Source organism: Bubalus kerabau, chromosome 11, assembly GCF_029407905.1.
Source record: "Bubalus kerabau isolate K-KA32 ecotype Philippines breed swamp buffalo chromosome 11, PCC_UOA_SB_1v2, whole genome shotgun sequence".
Lineage (NCBI taxonomy): Eukaryota > Metazoa > Chordata > Mammalia > Artiodactyla > Bovidae > Bubalus > Bubalus kerabau.
The window spans coordinates 18026251-18052964 of NC_073634.1; the positions used below are offsets into that span (position 1 = coordinate 18026251).

At 37.8% G+C, this 26714-nt stretch overlaps 1 protein-coding gene across 8 annotated transcripts in view; it reads left to right on the forward strand.

Moving 5' to 3' along the window:
- The window catches only part of BIRC6 (baculoviral IAP repeat containing 6), a 212807-nt gene that overhangs the window by 15756 nt on the left and 170337 nt on the right, over window positions 1-26714 (forward strand). For all 8 annotated transcript variants that reach the window (XR_008700176.1, XM_055539753.1, XM_055539755.1 and 5 more), the window contains exons 2-4: window positions 12018-12199; window positions 14171-14308; window positions 23486-23679. Coding sequence is in view for 7 of the 8 variants with exons in the window: in XM_055539753.1 (XP_055395728.1) it covers window positions 12018-12199; window positions 14171-14308; window positions 23486-23679 (514 nt within the window). In the remaining variant the exon portion in view is untranslated. The remainder of the gene's footprint in view (window positions 1-12017; window positions 12200-14170; window positions 14309-23485; window positions 23680-26714) is intronic.

Below are 26714 nucleotides of genomic sequence, written 5' to 3' on the forward strand. Positions count from 1 at the left end.
TTCAGATAATTAAAAATTATTGTATAAACTCACAATTCCACTTAAATATTGGGTATAAAGAGTTAAAAGCAGAATCTTGAAGAAATATTTGTATGCTATGTTCACAGTGACATTATTCCCAGCTGGACAGAAAGTAGAAGCCACCCAAGTGTCCATCAGTGGATGAATGTATAAACAAAACATGGTGTGTGTATATAATGAAATACTAGCCTTGAGAAGGGAGGAAATTCTGACACATAGTGCAACATGGATGAACCTTGAAGATGTTATTGTCAGTGAAGAAAGAGTAGTGACTGTCAGGTCCTGTGGGGACAGAAGTGAAGATTTAGTGTCAGTGATTATAAAGTTTCAGTTTCGCAAGATAAAAAGAGGTCTGTGGATGGATAGTGGTAATAGTCGCAAGACATTATGAATGCACTTCATGCCACTGAACTGCACACTTAATGGTTAAATGGCAAGTTTCATGTAATGTATAAATTTACAACTTGAGAAACATTAAAAAAAAATCAACTGGTCATGTTTATACAGGCCTATCTCTGGATTCTGTTCCATAGATGTAATATGTTATCTCTTTGCCTGTAGCACACATTCTTGAGGTACTGTAAATTTTATAGCAGGTCTTAAAGTCATAGAATGTGATTTGTCCAACTTTATTCTTTATCGAAATTGTTCTGGCTATTCAAGTTCCTTTGCCGTTTCAGATTATTTGGGATTCAGTTTATCTATATCTCAAAAATGCTGTTGGGTTTTTTTTTTAACTCTTTATTTTGCATTGGAGTATAGCTGTTGAACAGGGTTGTGACAGTTGGACTCAGGTGGATAGCAAAGGACCCAGCCATGCAGACACGTGGATCCATTCTCCCCCAAACTCCCTTCCCATCCAGGCTGCCACGCAACATGGAATTCCTGCTGGGATTTTGATTGAAATTGCGTTAAATCTATAGAGCAGTTTGGAAACTTCATGTCTTTGCTCTGTTGATTCTTTTAGTCTATGACCATCGTTTTATTTAGATCTTTTTTGATTTCTTTCACTGATCAGTTGTACTTGTCAGCATACATATTCTGTTTACCTTTTGTTTGATATATATCTTAAGTATTTTATGTTTTTAGAGCTCTTGTAAACTAACTGTTAATTTTTGGGGTAAATTTTGTTTTCAGATTGATCATTGCTAGTAGATATAAAATTGATGGATTTTCATGTATTTGTTCAGTGTAGCCTTGCTAAACCTTCTAATTCTTGTAGTTTTTGTTTTTATTTATTTTATTTTTTAAAATTTATTTATTTATGGCTGTGCTGCTGCTGCTGCTGCTAAGTCGCTTCAGTCGTGTCCGACTCTGTGTGACCCCATAGATGGCAGCCCACCAAGCTCCCCTGTCCCTGGGATTGTCCAGGCAAGAACACTGGAGTGGGCTGCCATTTCCTTCTCCAATGCATGAAAGTGAAAAGTGAAAGTGAAGTCGCTAAGTCGTGTCCGACCCTCAGGGACCCCATGAACTGCAGCCTTCCAGGCTCCTCTGTCCATGGGATTTTCCAGGCAAGAGTACTGGAGTGGGTTGCCATTTCCTTCTCCAGTGCATGAAAGTGAAAAGTGAAAGTGAAGTCGCTCAGTCGTGTCCAACTCTTAGCGACCCCATGGACTGCAGCCTACCAGGCTCCTCTGTCCATGGGATTTTCCAGGCAAGAGTACTGGAGTGGTCTTTATTGCTGCATGCCAGCTTTCTCTAGTTGCAGTGAGCAGGGCTGTTCGCTGCGGTGCACAGGCATCTCATTGTGATGGTTCCTCTTGTTGTGGAGCACAGGCCCTAGGCTTACGGGCTTTAGTTGCTCTGCGGCATGTGAAATCTTCACAGAGCAGGATCCCCTGCATTGGCAGGCAACTTCCTATCCACTGTACCACCAGGGAAGTCCTTGTTTGTTTTTTTTTAGATTCTTTGGGATTTTCTGCATACATAATCATGTTATCAGTGAATAGGGGCTGTTTGATTTCTTCCTAATGTGTCTGGCTCCTCATATCTTACTGCAGTGGCTAGATCCTCCATTAAGATATTAGATAGAACTGTTGAGAGTGTAATATCCTTGTCCTATTCCTGATCTTAGGGGAAAGCCTTCAGTCTTAGCGTTAAGTGTTTGATAGTGGTAGACTCTGTAGCTGTCCTTTATCAGATTGAGGAAATTCCCTTTTAACTTGCTGAGGGCTTTTTTTTTTTTAAATCATGGAAGTATGTTGTATTTTGCCAGATGTATCTACTGACTTGACTGTGGTTTTTCTTCTTTAAGAAATTATCATGGTAGCTTACATTGATTGATTTTTGAATACTGAATCAGTTTTGCATTCCTGGGAAAACCCTGTTTGGTCCTGGTGTATTGCTAAACTCCATCTGCTTTTATTTTGTTGAGGATTTTTGCACAACCTCCATGAGGGATAATGGAATGTAGTTTCTTTTTTTGTCCTTTTTCTAGTTTTTGATATCAGGTTAATTTGGGCTTCTTAAAAGGAGTTTGGAAGTGTTCTTCATTTTCTGTTTCTTGAAAAAGATTTTGTAGAATTGGTGTTACTAATTAAATTCCCCAGTGAAATCAGGTAAGCCTGGAGATTTCTTTGAAAAGTTTTAAACTAGGAATTTACTTTCCGTAATTCAGATTATTTGTTTCATTTTGAATAATTTGGTAGTTTGTGGTTTTTATGGAATTTCACCTTTATTTTCTAACTTACGCATATTGATCTGTTTATATTATATCTCAGTTATCTTTTTAACATTTGAAGTGTCAGATTTAAATATTTTGACAACACAAGTTGTCACATGTGCATAGAGTTGTTCATAGTATTCTTTTATTTATCATTTGATGTCTGCAGGATCTGTAGGCTAGCTCCTCTTTCATTTGGTTGTGTTGGTAATTTATGTCTTCTTTTATTCTTTGCCACTCTTGCTAGAGCTTTATCAATTTCATCAGTCTTTTCAAGGAACTCATTTTTGCTTATGTTGATTTTTCATTATTGTTTTTCTAGTTTTACTTTTGCATTGATTTCCACTATTAACCTTTATTATTTCTTACCTTTTCCTTGCTTTGGATTTATTTTGGATTTGTTCTGGTTTTTTTAAGTAGAAGCTAAGGTTATTGATTTAAGGCCTTTTTCCCCACCCCAATATAAACATTCAAGTCCTATAAGTTTTACTCTAATCACTGTTTTAGCATCAGATGACTTATTTTGATATTATATTTTCATTCTCTTTTGGGTGTGGAGAGCTGTGCTACAGCTTGAGTGATCTCAGTGTTCCCCAGCCAGGGGAACAGCAGTGAAAGTGCCGTATCCTAACTTCTAGACCATCAGGGAACTCCCTCATTTTCAATCTTTTAAAAATGTTTTCTGAGTTACTTTAGACTTCATTGACCTAAGAATTGCTTAGGAGTATGTTGTTTAATTTACAAGTATTTAGAGGTTTCCCATTATGTTTCTGTTACTGATTTCTACTTAAATCCTTTGTGGTCATTTTGTTTGTGGTTGGTTGTTTCATTGGAGTATAGTTGTTTTACAATGTTGTGTTAGTTTCTGCTGCTATTGTCATTCAGTCTCTAATTCATTTCTGACTCTTCGTGACTCCATGCACTGCAGCGTGCCAAGCTTCCCTGTATACCGCTATCTCCTGGAGTTTACTCAAACTCATGTCCATTGAGTCAGTGATGCCTTCGAACCATCTCATCCTCTGTCGGCCCCTTCTCCTCTTGCCCACAGTCTTTCCCAGCATCCGTCTTTTCCAGCGAGTTGACTCTTCACATCAGGTGGCCAAAGTATCGGAGCTTCAGTTTCAGCCTCAGTCCTTCCAGTGAATATTCAGGGTTGATTTCCTTTAGAATTGTCTTGTTTGGTTTCCTTGCAGTCCAAGGGACTCTCAAGAGTCTTCTCCAACACTACAGTTCAAAAGCGTTGATTCTTTCATGCTCAGCCTTCTTTATGGTCTAACTCTCACGTCTGTACATGACAACTGGAAAAACCATAGCTTTGACTATATGGACCCTTGTTGGCAAGGTGTTGTTTCTGCTTTTTAGTACACTGTCTAGATTTGTCACATCTTTTCTTCCTAGGAGCAGGTGTCTTTTGATTTCATGGCTGCAGTATTTGTCCGCAATAATTTTGGAGCCCAAGAAAATAAAATATGTCACTATTTCTACTTTTCCCCCATCTATTTGCCATGAAATGATGGGACTGAATGCCATGATCTTAGTTTTTTGAATGTTGAATATTAAGCCAGCTTTTTCACTCTCCTCTCTCACCTTCATCAAGAGGCTCTTTAGTTTCTCTTGCTTTTTGCCATTAAATATTAGAGTTCCATAAAAGCAAAGTTTCTCTTTGCTTTTTGCATGTGTATCTGAGGTTGTTGATATTTCGCCCCACAGTCTTGATTCCAGCTTGTGATTCATCCAGCCCAGCATTTTGCATAATGTACTCTGCATGTAAGTTAAATAAACAGGGTGACAGTATACACCGTGACGTACTCCTTTCCCAATTTTGAACTAGTCCATTTCACGTCCGGTTCTAACTGTCACTTCTTGTCCTGCGTACAGGCTTCTCGGGAGACAGGTAAGGTGGTCTGGTAAGTGATTCAGTTATACATATGTATGCATTCTTTTCTTTTATTATGTTCTTTCCCATTAAGACCTTGTTGTTTATCCATTCTGTATATAATAGCTAACATCTGTTAACTTGCTCTATCATCAACCTCTTGCTCTACCCCTGTCCCAACCCTGTCCCCCTTGGCAACCACAAGTCTGTCCTGTGTCCATGAGTCTGTTTCTCTTTTGCACTTAGGTTCATTTATGTCACATTTTAGATTCCACATGTAAGTGATATCATATAGTATCTTGTCTTTCTCTTTCTGACTTCACTTAGTATGATAATCTCTAGTTGCACCCTTGGTTGCTGCAAATGACATTGTTTTGTTCTTTTTAATTGTTAAGTAATAGTCCATTATATCGGAGAAGGCAATGGCACCCCACTCCAGTACTCTTGCCTGGAAAATCCCATGGATGGAGGAGCCTGGTAGGCTGTAGTCCATGGGGTCGCTAAGAGTCAGACACGACTGAGTGACTTCCTTTTCACTTTTCACTTTCATGCATTGGAGAAGGAAATGGCAGCCCACTCCAGTGTTCTTGCCTGGAGAATCCCAGGGAGAGCAGAGCCTGGTGGGCTTCCGTCTGTGGGGTCGCACAGAGTTGGACACGACTGAAGCGACTTAGCAGCAGCAGCAGTCCATTGTGTATATGTATCGCATGCTATTTATCCATTCATCTGTTGATAGACATTTAGGTTGTTTCCATGTTTTGGCTACTATGAATAGTGCTGCTTTGAACATTGGGATGCATGTATCTTTTTGAATAAGAATTTTGTCTGGACATATGCCCAGGACTGGGGTTGCTTGATCTTACGGTAGTTCTCCTTTTAGTTTTCTAAGGAACCTTCATACTGTTTTCCATGGTGGCTGTACCAACTTAAATTCCCACCAGCGGTGAGGAGGGTTCCCTTTTCTCCATGCCGTCTCCAGCATTTGTTATTTGTAGACTTTTTATTTATTTATTTTTTAAACTTACTCTTTTTTTCTTTTTTTAAAGATTTTATGTATTTGGCTGCATGGGGTCTTAGTTCCCTGATCAGGGATCAAACCCATGCCCCCTGCATTGGAAGTGTGGAGTCTTATTAACCACTGGACCACTAGGGAATTCCTGTAGACTTTTTAATGATGGCCATTCTGATCTGTGTGAGTTGGTATCTTATTGTAGTTTTGATTTGCATTTTTTCCAATACTTAGTGATGTTGAACATCTTTTTTATGTGCTTATTGGCCATCTGTATTTCTTTTGAGAAATGTCTGTTAAGGTCTTTTGCCCATTTTTGGATTGGGTTGCTTGTTTTTTTGTTGTTGCTTGTATGAGCTATTTGTATGTTTTGGAGGTTAAGGCCTTGTTGATTGCATCATTTGCAAATATTTTCTCCTACTCCATAGGTTGTCTTTTTGTTTTGTTTATGGTTTCCTTTGCTGTGGAAAAGCTTATAAGTTTGATTACGTCCCACGTTTTATTTTTGCTTTTAGGCATGATTTATTTATGTCAGAGAGTGTTTTGCCTATGATCTCTTCTAGGAGTTTTATGGTGTTGTGTCTTATATTTAAGTATTTAAGCCATTTTGAGTTTATTTTTGTGTATAGTGTGAGGCTGTGTTCTAACTTCATTGATTTACATGTGATTGTCCAGTTTTCCCAACACCACTTGCTAAAGAGACTGTCTTTTTCCCATTGGGTATTCTTACCTCCTTTGTTGAAGATTAATTGACCAGAGATATGTAGGTTTATTTCTGGGCTCTCAGAGAACATACTTTTATTTCTTTTATATTAAGGTCTGTTTTATGATCCAGGATACAATATATCTTGATTAATTTTCAATGTGCACTTGAATGTGCATTCTACTTAATGATAGGTGGAATCTTTTAAAAATGTTATTGGTTGATGGTGTTCAGTTTCTCTATATTTATGTTCGTTTTCTGTCTGCTAGTTCTGTCAGTTACGGAAAGTTGAATTCTCCAGTTGTGATTATGGATGTCTCTTACTCCTTTCAGTTCTTGTTAATTTTTGCTGAATGTATTTTTAAGTTCTGTTAGGTGTATATATATATATTTAGGATTGCTTCATGAATTGACTCTTTTGTCATGTAATGTCCTCATTTATCCCTGGTGATTTTCTTTGTTCTGATCTTTGTCTCATCTAAATATGACTATTCCGTCTTTCTTTGATTAACATTTACGTGATATATCTTTTTTCCATCATTTTACCCTTTTAGAATGATAAAAGTTTCATTTAGACATCATAGAATTAGATTGCATGTCTATTTTAAATTCCAGTTTGTCTTTTCATTGGCGTACTTAGGCCATTTATGATTAATGAATAGTTGAATTTTGGTGTAGATGCTCCATTTTATTATTGGTTTCCTCTTTTTTTCTCTAGTTTTTCTGCTTTTTTGGCTTGATTTTTTTTTAACCTTACCTGTTGCTTTTGTGTGTTTTCATAGTTACTTGAAGGATTGCAATATATATTTTCCTCTTAGTCTATTTAGAATCAGTATTTTATCACTTTAAGTGGAATGTAGAAACCATACCCGGAGAAGGCAATGGCACCACACTCCAGTACTCTTGCCTGGAAAATCCCATGGACAGAGGAGCCTGGTAGGCTGCAGTCCATGGGGTCGCTAAGAGTTGGACACAACTGAGCAACTTCACTTTCACTTTTCACTTGCATGCATTGGAGAAGGAAATGGCAACCCACTCCAGTGTCTTGCCTGGAGAATCCCAGGGAGGGGGGAGCCAGGGGGCTGCCGTCTGTGGGGTCACACAGAGTCGGACACAACTGAAGCGACTTAGCAGCAGCAGCAGCAGCAGCAGCAGCAGAAACCATACCACTCTATTGTATCCTCCTCTTTTAAGTTATAATCGACTTATTTATTATATATATGTGACATTGAAGAGTATCAGACATTGTAGTAATTTTTGCTTTCAGTTATCAAATACATTTAAAAGACTGAGTTGGAGAATCATCACTTATATTTACCCAGATATTTACCATTTCTGTAGCTCTTCCCTCATTCTTGATACTCTGTAATTTCCCTTCTCTTTGATGAACTTCTTTTTGTGATTCTTTCTGAGCAGGTTTCCTGACAACATTTCTAGTTAGTGTTCCCTCATCTGAGAATGTCTTTATTTCACCTTCATTCTTGATGGATTTTTTTTTTTGTTGAATTGAATTTCTTTTTTGCAGTACTCTACAAATTGTTCAGTTCCAAGTGAAGTCCATGATTTTTTAATGATAAACGTGCTTTTATTGTAGTTATTACTTACCTGTATGTAACATATCCTCTGGTTGCTTTCAAGATTTTTCTTTGTTAGTTTTAGTTTTAAGTTTCAGCAGCTTTTTGTGTCTGGCTGTGAATTTTTAACTTACTATTTTTGTGAAATTTCTCCTACTCCCAAAGAAAACCTGTACTAATGCAAGTCATTAGTGTCAATCAGGAATCTGCAAACTATGGCCTGTCTCCTGATTTTATAAATAAATGCTACTAGAACACATCTGCTGCTGCTACTGCTGCTGAGTCGCTTCAGTCGTGTCCGACTCTGTGCGACCCAGTGGACGGCAGCCCACCAGGCTCCCCTGTCCCTGGGACTCTCCAGGCAAGAACACTGGAGTGGGTTGCCATTTCCTTCTCCAATGCATGAAAGTGAAAAGTGAAAGTGAAGTCGCTCAGTCGTATCCGACTTTTCGCGACCCCCGTGGACTGCAGCCCACCAGGCTCCTCTCTCCATGGGATTTTCCAGGCAAGAACACTGGAGTGAGGTGCCATTGCCTTCTCTGAGAAGACATCTACATCCATTTATTTACTAAAATAAAGTAAATAAATGTTTCTTTTGTAGTACAGTGGCAGAGTTGAGTAATTGTGAGAAAAGACCTTAAATACTATTTGATCTTTTTATAAGAAGTTTGCTGATAATCTGGTATAGTTGGAGGAAATTTGAGTGTTTCTTATGAGGCCTTAAATACTATTTGATCTTTTTATAGGAAGTTTGCTTATATCTGGTATAGCTGAAAGAAATTTGAGTGTTCTTCTGTTAAATTTTCTGCTTGAATTTCTTTTTAAAGTTTATCTGTGTAGGGTTCAAAGGCATTTTATAATTGTCTTCTAACAAGGTGCAACATGTGGTATAGAATGGGTATAAGAGTTTTTCCCCCTCTATTTAAAAACTGAAAATGACTTCTTAGCTGATTTTCCTCAAAAACTTAAAACATTAGTTAAGCATGGCTCTTCTTTCTTTGAGAAATTTATTTTCAGACATTTTAAACTCATAGGGCAAATAAAGTATAAATTTCTGTTTATTTTAAAGGTAGCCTTGGAAGTTTAAATATAGATTATAAGTTTTTTTTATTAATGTTATTTGCAGCATTAAAATGTGTTGACATTGTTCCATAGTAATACTTCCAAAACCATGAAACAAAGCAATATGAATAAAAGTATAATTTAACATATAATTTCATACAAAATTTTGAAGATATTTTCTTACTGAGAGCTCAGCCATAGGTTTCTTGGTTTCGTCATCTCTTTTATGAACCTTTATGTACTTAAAATTGTTATTCTTTTAACTGAAAATAAATGTTGATTTTTACCGCCCATTGTGAAACCTATGCTTGGTTTTTTTGTTTTTTTTTTTGCTGTACAAATACTCAGTTCTGGGTCACACTTAAGCACACATGGATTTCATTTTTTTCCAAAATTAGAGAATTTGTGTCCTTGATCTTATTTTTTGTCAGGTAAAAAGAGTTGCTCGAACATGTTAAGATGATGAAAAGTTCCCTAAAACGTTCTTTGTTCATTGAAGGATATTTTTTCTTCACAGAAATCTAGAACTTGTTTACTGGTGGATGTAAATAAAATCTTGAGCATACTATGTGACTACATTAACAGAGCTCTTTTTCTTGAAATAAAGTTCTCAGGCTGAGTAAAAGATTCAGAGAAAGAGTCTGTGGTGGGTTGTATAATCTTCCCTCAGAATTCACGTGCTCATGGGAACCTCAGATTGTGACCTTATTTAGAAACAGGGTCTTCGCAGGTGTAATTAGTTAAAATGAGGTCATATGAGCTCAAAGAGCCTTTAGGGTAGGGTAGTATGGCCGATAATCAGTTTACTGTCTTCTGCTGTGCAGTACAGAAAGTCACTGCTTACAAATGGCCTTTTGTAACTCAGCTCAGAAATACCGGGAATGGACTCATCTGAATAAACATGGTCCTTTTACATGCTCTGTGGGCCTGAAAGACTTCTGAAGTCATTGCCAGTAAGGCTGTTTGGTCACTGTGCATTACTTTGAGTGCTAATATTATATAGTGTAAGAAATTTAAAAAAAACAGTATTTTTTTTTTTTTTTGTCATGATCTGTTGAATTCTGGGGTTGCATGGAAACCCAGTTGAAAACCCTGGTGTAGATTTTTACATTTTATACCTCTGTACAAATTTTAACAAAATAATGGTTTTTATAGTTCCTTACCTAATGACCTATGCCTAAAACAAAACAATTTGTAGTTTTGTTTTTTTTTTTTTTTTTTTAATTTACAGTTATGTGTGGGAGGCATGGCACATATGGGAAATCCCTGCCTTCTGCTGAATTTTTCTGTGAACCAAAAACCTCTATAAAAAAAGGAATAGTCTGTTTTAAAATTTGAAACTATCTTTACAAGTTCTTATGTAATTTTACTCTGAGTTCCTATAATTTGTATGATTTCTTGTGGTTTTACCTAGAGATGAGAAGTGGTAGGTAAATATTCCTGTTTTATTGTATTACAGAGATTATTTTTATGTATGCTGACATACATTTCAAACCAATAGATCTGAGAATGAACTATAGAAATTCCATGAATTTTTCTTTGTTTTATGTAGATAATGAGTAAGTTTCTAATCAGTTTTGTAATGCCTCCAAGATGAGAGAGCTATAATAATTTGAGATTAAGAAAGCTAACCTTAATATTCATTGATTATAACATGTTTTATAGTTGTCCTAGACATTGATGAGTAGGACCCTGGTTTATCTCTTTGCTGCTTTTGTATTACTGTGCAATAATAGTACCAAGATCAGGAATGTTCTGTAGACTTGTGGTGGGAGTTTAGAATAAGGTGTACTGACTGGTGGCAGAATTACTTGTCCACAGAGAAGTTTCTTCACTAGTACAATTAAATTTTACAGTTGATCATTTATTCAAGTCTTTTTATAGAGACTGTATTCATGACAGTGTTTAACATTAGTTTTTTTTATAAATTAAAATGTAGAAATCAGTGTTCTCTTTTCCAAATTGTGCTTTTTGGTTTTATATTTAAAGCTTCCGTGCTTTACTGTCTTTTGTAATACTCCTTGAAATCCTACTCTTAATTTATTCTGATAAATTTTATGGTTAGTATATTCATTTTCTATTAAAATACTCTTCTGATATTGATTCAGCAGAAACTTCAGAGGACATTGATCTTCAGTAATAGTTGACTGTGGTTTTTCAGTGGTAGTTGAACTAAGAGACTGCTAGTTCTCTTAACTTAGGTTATAGCCATCATCCATAATTTTATCTCAGATATGTATGTGTGTGTACTCAGTTGTGTCCGACTGTTTGCAGCCCCGCGGACTATAACCTGCTAAGCTCCTCTGTCCATGGGATTTCCCAGGCAAGAATGCTGGAGCAGGTTGCCATTTCCTCCTCCAGGGAACCTTCCTGACCCAGGGATTGAATTTATGCCCCTTCTGTCTCCTGCATTGGCAGATGGATTCTTTACCACTAGTGCCACCTGGGACTGGGAAGCCGTCTTCCCCCTGGGAAGCATATCTTAGGTATAAAAGCCCAAAAGAACTTTTGAGGTCATTACCTAGAAACTGTCCACATTGACTTTATGCTTAATGACTTTTGTAGGGGAAGTAGGGAAAGATGTAAAAAAATACAGACTATTTATTTATTTTAATTACAGTATAGTTGATGTACAATGTTGTATAGTATTGGATATTTAAATTTTTTTTTCCAAACAAGTTACTTTGAAGTAGTGTAATACAGAGAACTTCCCTATAACCTTTACTAAGTTCCACTAATTTTAATATTTTAAATACTTTACCACACTTGATTATCATTCCCTCATGTATACATTCATACTGCTTTTGCTCACTTGTGAATAGGTTGCATATATCATATCCTTTTATCCTTTACTATTCGTATGTTTATTTCTAAGAACAATGATATTCGCTTTCATAACAGCAATATAGTTTTCAAGTTCTGCTAATTTCATATTGTTACTTTAAGCTACAGTACATATTCCAATTTAATCAGTTCTAATAATGCCCTTTAGAGAATCTTTTTGTAGTCAAAGATTATATAAGGTATTTAGTTGCCATGTAAACATTTATTTTGAAAGATCTATTGGTCTTAAAATCTTCAGTGTTGAATTTTTGTTCTTTTAACAGCTAAACCAGGTGGACAGGTGAAATGTCAGTATATTTCTGCCGTGGATAAAGTTATTTTTGTGGATGATTATGCAGTAGGGTGTAGGAAGGACCTTAATGGAATCTTGTTGTTAGACACTGCTCTGCAAACTCCAGTTTCAAAGCAAGATGATGTGGTTCAGCTTGAATTACCTGTCACAGAGGTAAGTTGAAATAAGTATGCTTTTCTACTTAATGTAGTTTCAGACATACTAGTCATTAAATGAAATTAGATTGTCCTTTGAGGATATTATCTACGTACCCCTATAAAAACAAGGAATTGTGAATTATACAGGTTAAACCACTTTAACAGAAACCCCAAAATACAATGGCTTAAACAAGATAGTTTTTTTCTAGTAACAGTACAAGGAAAGTATAGGGACAACTTTGCTTACTGCAACACTTAGCTTCCATCTCTTGAGTCCAAGACTGCTGCTTCAAGTCTCATTACTTCCCAGGTTTAGGGAAAGGGAGGACAAAAGGCCAGGGAGCACACTGGCATTGCCCGCCCTTCCTTTCCTCCTTTCCCTTTTACCTCCCTCCCTCATCCTTTCCTTCTCTCTCTACCCCCTTCTTCATTTTTCTTAATTCTCTTTTACGAGCTGTTTCACGTGTGCCCTTTTCATATTCAGTCAATTCATTGGCCAGAATGTAGTCATATGGCCACATTAAGCTGAGGTGGTTTTTTTCTTTAATATTAAAAAAGAAGAAATAAATATTAATGGCAACCAGTAATCTTGGCTATGTAACATGTTTCTTAACAATTCCAGATTAAAATTTCAACATATTTTTATGTTACATATTTATTACTTAATTTATAAGTGTGTCCTAACTTAAATCCTTTTGTGTATGTTGATGTTCATATCATGTAATTTAAAACTATATTTTTTAGATTTATCAGACTTTAAATCATCTTAAAAATATAAGCGATTATAATGTATTCCCCCCAAAAGTGAGATATTATTTCTGTCTTTATCCCAATTTGCTGATTATTAACTGTTTTGTGTTTGGTGGATTGATATAATTAGTTGATAAAATCAATATAGCTTATTTCCCATTTTTAAGACATGCAAAGTGTTACTGTGTGGGTCAGTGTCATATCACAGGCATCTAGTATGTTAATATGGAAAGCATTTGCTGAAGTTCTGAGCTCTGAAAACAGAGTAGCCATCTTTTTGTCATAAGAATATCTCGATCTGGGGGCATGTTAAAATCTTTGGACAGAAAATTAATTATAATTAGTTCTACTTGTTTTGAATATTTTTTCCCCTCCTACTTTAAGGAAATTAGACCTGGTAATATCTTAATAAAGCTGATATCTTCTATACATTGTAGTGTACAATGAAAGATGGTATCAAACCATTGGGTTTTAAAAGGAACTACAGAATTACAATAAAATAGTTGAACATTTGTATAAAATGGACCCTGAAGTCAATATTTAGCTAGATATTTAGCCAACTTCTGCCACCTCTCCCACCTTGCCAGCTCCTGATGTCTATTGCTGGTTTTCTTTCTTTTTACACAAATATTTATAGTTGTCTTGTTCATGTAATACTGTTGGTAGTTCTTCCACCATCCCAGGTACCCTTTCCTGCATCACCTTGGTTTCTCACTGTCTTGCCTAAAGTGTGCGGTCCTGGGTTTGGTTGGATTAGTGTGGATGTGTTCTTTTCCATATATTGACCATATATTTCTGTTACTGTACTTGATATTGAATACGTGGGTAACAATGCAAAGGGCTTTTTTAAAATTACCTGATGATTTAATGAGTGACCCCTCTTACGGTTTTACATAGTAAAGCTCACTGAGGGACTTTACATTTGTCTTTAAATTTTTCTCCCTTTTATTTTTGTTTATAGTTTCAGCTTGTCCAGTTTTTTCTCTCTGGCTTTGGTTTATAAAAACTTCCATGTATGGAGACTTTACTATGTGGTACTATGCTGAGTACATTGCTTTATCTCATTTAATTTTCTAACAGCCTTGCAAATCATTATTTGGTTAGCTAAGTTTGTTTAAAAAAAGTAGAAGTAGTAAATTTTCATATAGTACCTTTCAGAATTAAAATATTTGTGTAAGAATCCGAATTAAACATTTTTGGTGTGATTAATCTTTTGTGATCATCTTTTTTTATTTAGGCACAACAGCTCTTATCAGCATGTTTAGAAAAGGTAGATGTTTCTAGCACGGAGGGTTATGATTTGTTCATCACACAGCTCAAAGATGGTTTGAAAAATACATCTCATGAGACTGCAGCAAACCACAAAGTTGCTAAGGTAAGAAGTTAAAAAAAAATTACTTTGTTTAGGGTTATAACAGAAAGAACATTTCCATACTTTTGCCTTTCTCTGTTCTCCCTTCACTGATGACTATGGTGGGAGATAGGGCTTTGAATTAAATCCTTGGCTATATTTCATTAATTCTTCTGCATTTTTCTTTTAAGATTTATAAAAAAATTATAAATGTAATACATATACAATTTTTATATTGAAGCATATAAAGTAGAAGCTGTTTTCTAAAAAAATTTTGCCTTTGTAAATATCTTCTTTCTCAAGTCTAGTTGAAATTATACTAAAATACTGTAATGTACTGTTTGGACTGCTTAGTCTGCTTGGACTGCTGTAATGGAATACCACCAGCTGAGTGGTATTTCTTTTGGTAAAGTCCTTCTTTCTGGGATATAGCTGGTACCTTCTCACTGTGTCCTTATGTAGTGAAAAAAGGAAGGGATCTCTCTGGAGCCTCTTTTATAAAAGAGGGCTGCACCCTCATGACCTAAGTACTTTCCTTCCAAAAGCCCTACCTGCTAATAGACTCCCCTTTTGGGTTAGAATTTCGGCAGATGAATTTTGCAGGGATACAAGCATTCAGATTATAGCATATACCTTGCTTTTTTTCATTGAAGAATGTATATTGAGGATCTTTTCATATCAGTGCTCGTATATCATCTGCATTCTTCCTAATATTTATATTGAAGTACATTTTGTAAATTCACCATGATTTTATGAATCTTAATTCCGTTAGTAGAACGTTTTATTTAGTAAAAACAGAAACCATGTTGTGCATTTCAACAGAGAGAAGTTATTGTGAGAAATTGACTTAATATGTGTATGAGAACCAAAAAAGTGAAAACAAAACCCTGAGGTAACACAGATGGTGACTGTGGGAAGCAGCACTCGTTTTGGTCTGAAGGAACAGGATGTTCAGGTTTTAGAATGTAGATCCTTAAAAATTTAAGAGCAGAGCCTCCGTGGATCTGGGACTTCAGACTCCTGAGGTGGAGTTGTTATCCAGTAGGTACCTCAGGAGCTTGGAGATTGGAACCTTCTGAACTGAGACTCAGATTTCTGAAGAGAGGTGCTACTCGGCTGATGTTAGTGCCTCTGAGGGAGATATATGAGACTGGTCCTCGGAGTGCTAAGAAAACAGAACAAAAAAACTTCTGAAGATCAGAGGAGTCAACAGCTGCCACCAGATCCTTTGCTAACATGATGTTGACAGCAATGACAAGTAATTTAGCAAGAAGCAAGTCTTTTTTTCCCCTATCATGCTTTCCAATTTCCATCCTGTGTTCCTTTGTCAGCACTTGACAGTCAGGAAAGTGGTTGGTAAACAAGAAATAATAGTTTATAGTATCCCAGCCCCAACATGACTGAGAAGAGAGGAAAGGGTAGGTTTGGACCTGAGAGACAGTAGCTTAATAACTGGCACAGTCTGCTCCTTTGGCTACTCATCATCTTCATACATACCATCTATACATGTTTGAACTTTCATGCAACAAAAATGTTATGCTTTTACTTAATAAGAGGCTCTGTTCCTAAAAAGAAAATGAAGATTTGTCTCACCCTGTCCTCAGAACAGGCAGACAAAAAGTTTCAAAAGATACTTTATCCATCTGTAGGTGATACTGGCTACTCTTAAAATTTATAGTTTCAAGTGTTTAGGTAACAGAGCTGTGCTACCTAATCACTAAGCCTAAATTAAACCCATCTAAAACTAAACACTAAATTAACTACAACAAAAAATTCTTCTGTAAAATAATGACTTACCTCTCTGTGTCTTTATCTATCGAAATCTTCATCCATCTATCATTTATGTAATGAGAAGAAAATACATATAGTTAGCATATCTCTCAGTTCTATACTTGTGTATAATATAAAGATGATATTCTTGATATTTACAGTCTCCTTCTCCTAGCTGTTCCATACTCCCTTTGTCCTTAGCCAGCAGTGTTAAGGTCAGGTGTCTTTATACTGTCAAGTGACCTGAGTCTTCACTCTCCCAGGATTCAGATCCTTTGTAGTGCTGTGCTCAGTTGTAATTGTCCTTTCACTCTTGTATATTGGATGTGGAAGAGCTTAGAGGCACCCTGGAGAATCTCTTGGATTGTAATTAAATTCTCCTTACTTGGTTTGAATGGCAAACCACTTCAGTATTCTTGCCTTGAGAACCCCATGAACAGTATGAAAAGGCAAAATGATAGGATACTGAAAGAGGAACGCCCCAGGTCAGTAGGTGCCCAATATGCTACTGGAGATCAGTGGAGAAATAACTCCAGAAAGAATGAAGGGATGGAGCCAAAGCAAAAACAATACCCAGCTGTGGATGTGATTGGTGATAGAAGCAAGGTCCGATGCTGTAAAGAGCAATATGGCATAGGAACCTGGAATGTCAGGTCCATGAATCAAGGCAAATTGGAAGTGGTCAAACAAGAGATGGCAAGAGTGAATATTGACATTCTAGGAATCAGCGAACTGAAATGGACTGCAATGGGTGAATTTAACTCAGATGATCATTAATCTACTACATTATATCTTCTGAATCCCTCAGAAGAAATGGAGTAGCCATCATGGTCAACAAAAGAGTCCAAAATGCAGTACTTAGATGCAATCTCAAAAATGACAGAATGATCTCTGTTTGTTTCCAAGGCAAACCATTCCATATCACAGTAATCCAAGTCTATGCCCCAACCAGTAACGCTGAAGAAGCTGAAGTTGAATGGTTCTATGAAGACCTACAAGACCTTTTAGAACTAACACCCCCAAAAGATGTCCTTTTCATTATAGGGGACTGGAATGCAAAAGTAGGACGTCAAGAAACACCTGGAGGAACAGGCAAATTTGGCCTTGGAATACGGAATGAAGCAGGGCAAAGACTAATAGAGTTTTGCCAAGAAAATGCACGGGTCATAGCAAACACCCTCTTCCAACAACACAAGAGAAGACTCTACACATGGACATCACCAGATGGTCAACACCAAAATCAGATTGATTATATTCTTTGCAGCCAAAGATGGAGAAGCTCTATACAGTCAGCAAAAACAAGACTGGGAGCTGACTGTCGCTCAGACCATGAACTCCTTATTGCCAAATTCAGACTTATATTGAAGAAAGTAGGGAAAACCACTAGACCATTCAGGTATGACCTAAATCAAATCCCTTATGATTATACAGTGGAAGTGAGAAATAGATTTAAGGGCCTAGATCTGATAGAGTGCCTGATGAACTATGCAATGAGGTTCATGACATTGTACAGGAGACAGGGATCAAGACCATCCCCATGGAAAAGAAATGCAAAAAAGCAAAATGGCTGTCTGGGGAGGCCTTACAAATAGCTGTGAAAAGAAGAGAAGCGAAAAGCAAAGGAGAAAAGGAAAGATATAAGCATCTGAATGCAGAGTTCCAAAGAATAGCAAGAAGAGATAAGAAAGCCTTCCTCAGCGATCAATGCAAAGAAATAAGAGAAAACAAAAGAATGGGAAAGACTAGAGATCTCTTCAAGAAAATTAGAGATACCAAGTATGGGAACATTTCATGCAAAGATGGACTCGATAAAGGACAGAAATGGTATGGACCTAACAGAAGCAGAAGATATTAAGAAGCGGTGGCAAGAATACACAGAAGAACTGTACAAAAAAGATCTTCACGACACAGATAATCACGATGGTGTGATCACTCACCTAGAGCCAGACATCCTGGAATGTGAAGTCAAGTGGGCCTTAGGAAGCATCACTATGAACAAAGCTAGTAGAGGTGATGGAATTCCAGTTGAGCTATTTCAAATCCTGAAAGATGATGCTATGAAAGTGCTGCACTCAATATGCCAGCCAGTTTGGAAAACTCAGCAGTGGCCACAGGACTGGAAAAGATCAGTTTTCATTCCAATCCCAAAGAAAGGCAATGCCAAAGAATGCTCAAACTACCGCACAATTGCAGTCGTCTCACATGCTAGTAAAGTAATGCTCAAAATTCTCCAAGCCAGGCTTCAGCAATATGTGAACCGTGAACTTTCTGATGTTCAAGCTGGTTTTAGAAAAGGCAGAGGAACCAGAGATCAAATTGCCAACATCCGCTGGATCATGGAAAAAGCAAAAGAGTTCCAGAAAAACATCTATTTCTGCTTTATTGACTATGTCAAAGCCTTTGACTGTGTGGATCACAATAAACTGTGGAAAATTCTGAAAGAGATGGGAATACCAGACCAGCTGACCTGCCTCTTGAGAAATCTGTATGCAGGTCAGGAAGCAACAGTTAGAACTGGACATGGAACAACAGACTGGTTCCAAATAGGAAAAGGAATACATCGAGGCTGTATATTGTCACCCTGCTTATTTAACTTATATGCAGAGTACATCATGAGCAACGCTGGACTGGAAGAAACACAAGCTGGAATCAAGATTGCCGGGAAAAATATCAGTAACCTCAGATATGCAGATGACACCACCCTTATGGCAAAAAGTGAAGAGGAAGTAAAAAGCCTCTTGATGAAAGTGAAGTGGAGAGTGAAAAAGTTGGCTTAAAGCTCAACATTCAGAAAACGAAGATCATGGCATCCGGTCCCATCACTTCATGGGAAATAGATGGGGAAACAGTGGAACAGTGTCAGACTTTATTTTTTTGGGCTCCAAAATCACTGCAGATGGTGACTGCAGCCATGAAATTAAAAGACGCTTACTCCTTGGAAGGAAAGTTATGACCAACCTAGATAGCATATTGAAAAGCAGAGACATTACTTTGCCAACAAAGGTCCGTCTAGTCAAGGCCATGGTTTTTCCTGTGGTCATGTATGGATGTGAGAGTTGGACTGTGAAGAAGGCTGAGTGCTGAAGAATTGATCTTTTTGAACTGTGGTGTTGGAGAAGACTCTTGAGAGTCCCTTGGACTGCAAGGAGATCCAACCAGTTGGTTCTGAAGGAGATTAGCCCCGGGATTTCTTTGGAAGGAATGATGCCAGAGCTGAAACTCCAGTACTTTGGCCACCTCATGCAAAGAGTTGACTCATTGGAAAAGACTCTGATGCTGGGAGGGATTGGGGGCAGGAGGAGAAGGGGATGACAGAGGATGAGATGGCTGGATGGCATCACTGACTCGATGGACGTGAGTCTGAGTGAACTCTGGGAGTTGGTGATGGACAGGGAGGCCTGGCGTGCTGCGATTCATGGGGTCGCAAAGAGTCAGACACGACTGAGCGACTGAACTGAACTGAACTGCTTTTGTTTTCCATCAATCCAGTTTCCCTTGTCAGTTTTAATCATATTAACCAGTAGATTTACCACCCACTTTGTCTGATGATTCAGTGACAAGTTGTTGTACAGTGTGATTTTTTTTTTTTCAGGTATATAGTATAATGATTTAATGTATATTGCTGTTCAGTTGCTAAGTCGTGTCTGATTGACTGTTTGCGACCTCATGGACTTCAGCACAGGAGGCTCCCCTGTCCCTCCACTATTTCCCGGAGTTTGCTCCAACTCATGTCCATTAAGTCGGTGATGCCATCCAACCATCTCATCCTGTCACCCCCTTCTCCTTTTGCATTTATTCTTGCCTAGCATCAGTGGAGAAGGCAATGGCACCCCACTCCAGTACTCTTGCCTGGGAAATCCCATGGATGGAGGAGCCTGATAGGCTGCAGTCCATGGGGTCGCTAAGAATCAGATACGACTGAGCGACTTCACTTTTACTTTTCACTTTCATGCATTGGAGAAGGAAATGGCAACCCACTCCAGTGTTCTTGCCTGGAGAATCCCAGGAACAGGGGAGCCTGGTGGGCTGCCATCTATGGGGTCTCACAGAGTCGGACACAACTGAAGTGACTTAGCAGCAGTAGCAGCAGCAGCAGCAGCAGCATCATCAGGGTCTTTTCCAATGAATTGGCTGGCTCTTTGCATCAGGTGGCCAAAGTATTGGAGCTTCAGTTTCAGCATCAGTCCTGCCAATGAACATTCTGGGTTGATTTCCTTTAGGATTGACTGGTTTGATCTCAATGACAAGAGGAACCCAAAATTGCTGGATAGCAGTGTTAACACGTAATTCAGTTCAACCATTGTTGTACCCTTGGTGGAACATTCCTTCCTTGTCACAAGACCTCTAGAGCCTAAAGCTTAAAAAGAAAAAAAGCTGTAAATGGATTATTAAGTATAATAGCAACCCTGCTGGGAGAAGCTATATTATGTGTTTTTTGTTGATTGAAAGCATATGCATAATCCTGTAATGTTAGAACTCCAGACTTTTACGCATCTCTCCCAATTAGTACTGTAAATGAGTCTTTGGAAGGGCCCACACTTTTTCGTCAGGTCATCTTCTGTAAGAGACCACAGTAAGACAGTTCAGTTTCATGGGGCAAGAGCCCATTGTTGCCCCTACTTCTTCCTGTACCTCCCCACCTCCAAGCCCCTCCCCCCACCTTTGAAGTGCGTTCTTACTGAGAAGCCAAAAGCAAAGTTGTATAGAATACTTTGTAGTGGTTTAATATTATGGCAGAAGCATTGTGGGCAGAACAGATAAATGCAGTCAGAATACGTATCTACAGTAAAGACAAATTGCTGTCCAATCCATAATGGAAGAAATCTAATATAATCAACCTGCAATCAGGTAATTGGCTGTTTCTTCTGGAAAACGGTGTCCCATTGGTGGCTCAACTTTGGTATTTGCTATTGGCAGGCCTGCAGTTAGCCTGCTTAGTCTTGGTGAGAGTAAGTTCATGTTGGACCTGTGCATACCCTCTGTCTCTGTTACCATGGCATTTTGCATATAGATTCATTGAGCAAGCACTGGAGTGGTTATGGCGAAAGAGTGAGTGACATTCATAAACTGTGTATAATTTGTCCATTTCCTCTATAATGGATGTCTTTTGATAAGCATTCACATATTTCACAAATATTTTCATACTGTGTTTATTTGGAGAGGTCTGTCCATAGACCTTTTACCCTTGACTTCCTTTTTAACAATCTTCCAATCCTGATCTTTCCAGATGTCTGAACATCCAACCAAAACGTTAGCCACTGTCTATTATTCAGTGAGGACCTTTACTTCTGGTCACTTCTCAATCCAGACAAAGAGAACAGTCCAATGTACTGGTTGAAGTTCTGCCCACTGAAAAGATTTGCCTTCATCCCTGTCCTGATTGGGACTGTGGTGTTGCAGCCATCCGCTTTGGTACGGCACTTTCATAACGTGAGAACCATCTATGTCAGATCTAAAGGTTTTCTTCCTCAGTTATCCCATCATAGGGAGTTCCTTGTGAAGCCATCAGTGTGGAATGAGAAAGGAGCTGTTGTCAGAATAGGTATTGTAGAAATCTCAGCTCCTTGATTATTCAGCTGGTTTAAAATTGAATTGCCTTTTGGACTTTCTCAAGATTGGTTTCTTATAAACCGCTTAATGAATACTAGCCCTCATGCCCAGTAATACGGTTTGGTGTATCAGATAACATCTAGTTTGTGATGGACAGCTCTGATTGCATGCACATTTGTCCCACGGGTAGACACATGTTTATGAGAACTAACTACTAAGAGGCCAGGAGCTGTTTCTCTAGAGGAGAAGAATTATTTACAGGAGAGGTTTTGTCTTAGCATCCTGCTACATTATTGTCCCAGAGAGTCTTTACAGCATCTTTACTTGGAGCAGATACTTCTAGTGTCATTAAATATGCTCACAAGATACACATGGTGGAGCATCTTGTGATTCAGCCTGGGTGTGCTGAGGAACCTCTTATTTTGTGCCTTATGTATTATTTGATAATTGAGTTACAGCAACATTCTCAAATATGCTGAACACTGGATCCAAAATCTACTTAGGCCCATTGAGCATTGTGCCTCTTTTCATTGTTGTAGCAACTTTTCTTTCACCTTGGGGGAAACATCCTGACACGCCTAGCCTACTGGACCTCTAGAAACTTCACAGAGATTTTAGGACCCTGAGTTTTTCTGGGGATATTGATTCTCTCTGGCTTGCATGTGTCTTACTAAGGCATTTAAGGTCCTTGCTCCTTTCCCCTCATTTGGACCAGTTACTGTGATGTTACTAATACAATAGACCAAGGTGCTGATCTGCAGGATGTTGGGTTGATCAGGGTCTCTGCAGATTAGATTTTGGTAAAGAGCATGAGTCCTAGGGTAAGACTGTGCAGATTTATTGTTTCTGCCAGGTAAAAGCAGCTTACTTTTGGATGGTCCTTAAAATTAGTGTAGACCAAAAGGTATTTGACAGAATTGTAACTGCCTACCAAATATCAAGGGATTTGTTAATTTGCTTCAGTAAAAATACCTCATCTGAAATATCAGCTGCAGTTGAAGTACACCTGATTTTACAATCCACGGTCATTCTTCAAGATCCATTTACATTTTGCATGGGCCAGTGGGTCAGTTAACTGGAGTTGAGGTAGTTTGATTACCCCTCTGTCAGGTCTGTTAATGTGACATTAATCTCATAAATTTCCTCAGAATGTGGTATTGCTGTAGTTTAGTAGCTTTGTAGGAAAAAAATGAAAGTTCTAGGGGCTCCTGCTTGACTTTTCTTCCTTTAGTAGTCTAAGAGGATCAGAGGAACAGTGTAGGAATTTTTCTAGTTTCCTGTTCTATTTCTCTTCCAGTTATACATTTGGGAGCTAGAGAGATAGCTACAAGTTAGATCTGGGGATCCACAGAGCTCACTGAGACAGCTTTGGGCCAAAATTCCAGTAGTCACTTCACCATAAGTCTCCACTTTGATTAATGGACTACAGTGATGTTTTAGGTCAGTTCAGTGTTCCTCTCTTGTAGTGCCTGGAATATCACACAGCATTTCCGTTCCCTAGTGCACAGTGACTATAGTGAATGTCCTCAGGTGCCTTTGAGGAAGGCTTGGGGTGTGATTTACAGTGGAGAGTTGGGGCATCATTGTGGGATCCTTTCTCAAGGGGATTTGGCCTCCCTTCCAACCAAAAGGCTCTGAATCTGTGAACAGATTACGTCTAGACACAAAGTAAGAGTTCTCTCATCTGGGTCTAAACATTCTTTTTCAGGATGGTTAATTTCATTTTTTATGTAATAGCAGGTTCTTACTTTGAATTATAAGTTAATGGAGTAAACTGACTTGAGACTATAAATAGTTATTTATCTTATAATGTATAAATCAGTATTTTGGTAGAAACTGTTGAGTATGTTCTCTTCTGCTTACACTCCTGTTTTCTTTCAGTGGGCCACAGTTACATTTCATCTTCCTCATCATGTGTTGAAGTCCATTGCCAGTGCCATTGTGAATGAACTTAAGAAAATCAATCAAAATGTTGCTGCCTTACCTGTGGCTTCCTCAGTGATGGACAGATTGTCTTACCTCTTACCTAGTGCGCGTCCAGAACTTGGGGTGGGGCCAGGCCGTTCTGTGGACAGGTATGAACTTGCTTATAAAGAGATGTGACAGTAACATTGAATTGATTAGTGTTTTGATTAACAGAATAACTGTAAATTTGATTATGATTTTAAATATTTTTGAAAATCACTCAGATTTTTATTTTGATCAAAAAACTGAAATGAAGTAAACTACTCCTTGAATTGCTATTGTTAAACAATTTCTTTTGGTGCCTGGAAAGTGTTTAAGAGGATTATGAAGCTATATTTTTTTAAATTCTAGGTTTGTAATTGCTTAGTAAACATTTGAGTTGTTAATATTATAATTATTCAATATGTAATATATATTATATATATAATTCAATATATAAGAATTATTTTGCCTTGATGAATTTTGTGACCTTTGGCATAAATTTTGGTAAATTAAAACACCGTCCCAGAATTTGAATATAAGAGCCATATATTATTTCCTACTTAAAAAATGGACAGAGTTAAGGATGTCCCTGGTGGCCTAGGGGCTATGACTCCGAGCTCCCCCTGCAAGGGGCCTAGGTTTGATCCCTTTTGTGGGGGATCTAAACTTCACAAGCCACAACTGAGAGTTTGCTTGCCGCAGCTACAGACCCCGCCTGCCGCAACGAAGACCCAGCGCAGCCAAATAGATGAATATTCTTAAAGAGTGGGCAGAGCTAAAAAAGCATTAAGGGCAATTTTGTGGGCTTTTTGTCTGTTTTGTTTTTCTAGGGCAGTTTTGAATTAAGGTTTTTATGCTGCCTGCTCTGGATTTAAAGTGTTTAAGAAAGTTATACCTCAGTCATTATTTTCTTCAATAGAGATTTCTTGGGAGTTCTGCTTTATAGAAAACTTAAAATCATTAGTGCATTCATTGAAAAATTTAAGTGATTTTTATTTGAGATAATATTTATCAGTACTGAAGTTTAGAAACATTTTGCTGAGTTACTACATTTAGTGATTTTGTGAAGTTCACATTTGCCTTCCCATGTAGCATTTTAATGGCAACCCACTCCAGTGTTCTTGCCTGGAGAATCCCAGGGATGGGGAAGCCTGGTGGGCTACCGTCTGTGGGGTTGCACAGAGTCGGACACAACTGAAGTGACTTAGCGGTAGCAGTAGCAGCAGTAACATTTTACATTTTCACTTTTTCATTGAATGTGAATTGATCTGCTCATGTTGTTTTCTGAAGTACATTTATAAAGAGTACGTGCTGATGTAACAAAAATATTAGTGAATGAGTTAACCTTTAACTTCCGTTATCTTAAATATAGCTCTTTTTTTTTTTTTTTTTTTAATTGGCTGTTCCACATGGCTTGTGGGATACTAGTTCTCCAACCAGGGATTGAATCCAGGCTCTCACCACCTAAACTGTGGAGTTCCAGCCACTGGACCACCAGGGAATTCCCATATTCTCTTATATTAGTTTGCAGTATTTTTTAGTTTATCCTTTTGTAAACCGAAACTGCTTAATCAGTTGCCCTTTTTTTGTTAAGTGGTTTCTTTTATTATGTAAGTAACTTCTATTGGTTGTTAACATTTGGGAAGTATTTTTATATTCCATAGTAACCCTGCTGTCTCTAACTTTTGGGCAAAATGTGGAGACTGCCCTTTTTAATCTTAACTGTCATGTGATATGTCTTTGGCTATCATTATAATATTCTTTGCAATATGTCTGGAGAAGAGGAAAAAAGGAAGGATATGTACTTAGAATCAGTGTTTCTGGTCTGAGAGCCCTGCCTATCTTTAGATTATAATTTCAGAGCTATTTTCTTTGCAATCAGTAGGAGACTTTCTAAAGAAATCAGTGTAAGCTGTGGTGAATGGTTTGTTTTAGAAAATGCATTCATTAGATGGGATTTTCAGTGTTTCTGGAGGTGTTAAAATGTCTCAAAGTACTAATTTTGATGTAGTCTGTGGTTTTTATTTCATTAAATACGATTCTAGGAACGCTTATGAAAACCTTGAACTCTGAGGTCTGTTGGAGGTTTGAGTAAGGTTCTGCTGCTGCTGCTGCTGCTAAGTCGCTTCAGTCGTGTCCGACTCTGTGTGACCCCATAGACAGCAGCCCGCCAGACTCCCCATCCCTGGGATTCTTCAGGCAAGAACACTGGAGTGGGTTGCCATTTCCTTCTCCAATGCATGAAAGTGAAAAGTGAAAGTGAAGCTGCTGAGTCGTGTCCGACTCTTCTTGACCCCCTGGACTGCAGCCCACCAGGCTCCTCTGCCCATGGGATTTTCCAGGCAAGAGTACTGGAGTGGGGTGCCATTGCCTTCTCCGGAGTAAGGGTCTACACCAATACTGGAATATCTTTATAAAACAGACGATCAAAATTAGAAAAAGTCCACACAGCTTCAAATAAGAAAGGACCAAGTATGTAAAGTTCCTTTTCCTACCACAGAAGAGAAACTGATTCAATAAAAGAAAGTGGTAAAATTCATCACTATGAGACCAGAAAAATACTTTTCTTTAAATTCTTCCCTTAAATTAGTACATAGTTTCCTGTAATACTGCTAATGAGATTTAGGTTTAACTCATAGTTGTGTCCTGATTTGGAAAAAAAAAAAAATAATTGCTTGATCAGGCTACAGACATCTTCATGTTTTCAGACAGAAAATCTGTCCACTTTTTCTAATTTTGATAGTCTGTTTTAAAAAGATATTCTGGTATTGTTGTTGCAGGTTCAGCCTCAGTGAGCTAATTATGTTAATGAAAACGTGAAGATTTCATTTTTTTTATAATCCCCTGTAAGTATAGATTTCCTGGAAAAGGATTTCTCTGGAGAAAGAACATAAAAATTGCTTTCTACCTAAAAAAACCTTAAACTAGAATATACTGTTTCAATATGATTGGGGTAAAACTACTGTTCCTTTGGCTGTGGTTTTATCCATTTATGCAAAATTTGTCACTTATGAAAGCATAGGGTTCTGTGCCTCTACATTTTCAGATTCTCTGCTCTTTGATTGCTATTATGCAACGTTGGTTAATTTAGTCTACCCATGGAATTATCTGTTGTAGCTGTCTTATCCGGAGAAGGCAATGGCACCCCACTCCAGTACTCTTG